This window comes from Corapipo altera, unplaced genomic scaffold (assembly GCF_003945725.1).
Source record: "Corapipo altera isolate COAL_440 unplaced genomic scaffold, ASM394572v1 59639, whole genome shotgun sequence".
NCBI lineage: Eukaryota > Metazoa > Chordata > Aves > Passeriformes > Pipridae > Corapipo > Corapipo altera.
In genome coordinates, this window is record NW_020889158.1 from 1 (window position 1) to 561 (window position 561).

Here is a 561-nt window from a genome sequence, read left to right on the forward strand (position 1 = left end):
ATCCAGGAGATTCCTGGAATTCTGTGGGAATGGGGGGTCAGGGAGGGAGGATCCCAGACCCTGATCCGGGATATTCCAGGAATTCCATGGGATGGGGTCAAGAAGGGAGGAGAAACCACCTGGGATTGGGGGGAAATCTGGGAATTGAGGGGGAAACTCAGGGATTGGGGGGAAATGTGGAACTGGGGGAAAATCTGGGAATGGGGGAAAATCTGGGAATTGGGGGAAAATCTGGGAATTGGGGGAACCCAGACCCTGCTCCAGGATATTCCTGGAATTCTGTGGGAATGGGGGGTCAGGGATGAGGGAGAAACCACTTGGGAAAACCTGGGGGGAGCCAAGGCCCCACTCTGGGAGATTCCTGGAATTCCGTGGAATGGAGGAGTCAGGGATGAGGGAGAAACTCCCTGGGACTGGGGGAAAATCTGGGAATTAGGGGAACCCAGACCCTGCTCCAGGAGATTCCTGGAATTCCGTGGAATGGGGGGTCAGGGATGAGGGAGAAACCACCTGGGATCAGGGGAAATCTGGGAATTGGGGGGGAAAACTCAGGAATTGGGG

The 561-nt window shown here is 55.6% G+C and overlaps 1 protein-coding gene across 1 annotated transcript in view; it reads right to left on the reverse strand.

The window, feature by feature from the left end:
- Nucleotides 1–254: 254 nt before the first annotated feature.
- KPTN (kaptin, actin binding protein) overlaps nucleotides 255–561 on the reverse strand; it is a gene marked incomplete at its 3' end in the record, with an annotated part of 2,069 nt that continues 1,762 nt past the window's right edge. Inside the window, exons 3-4 of the mRNA XM_027633302.1 lie at nucleotides 449–465; nucleotides 255–344 (exon numbers count right to left, since the gene is read on the reverse strand). Of these exons, the coding sequence (XP_027489103.1) occupies nucleotides 255–344; nucleotides 449–465 (107 nt within the window). The remainder of the gene's footprint in view (nucleotides 345–448; nucleotides 466–561) is intronic.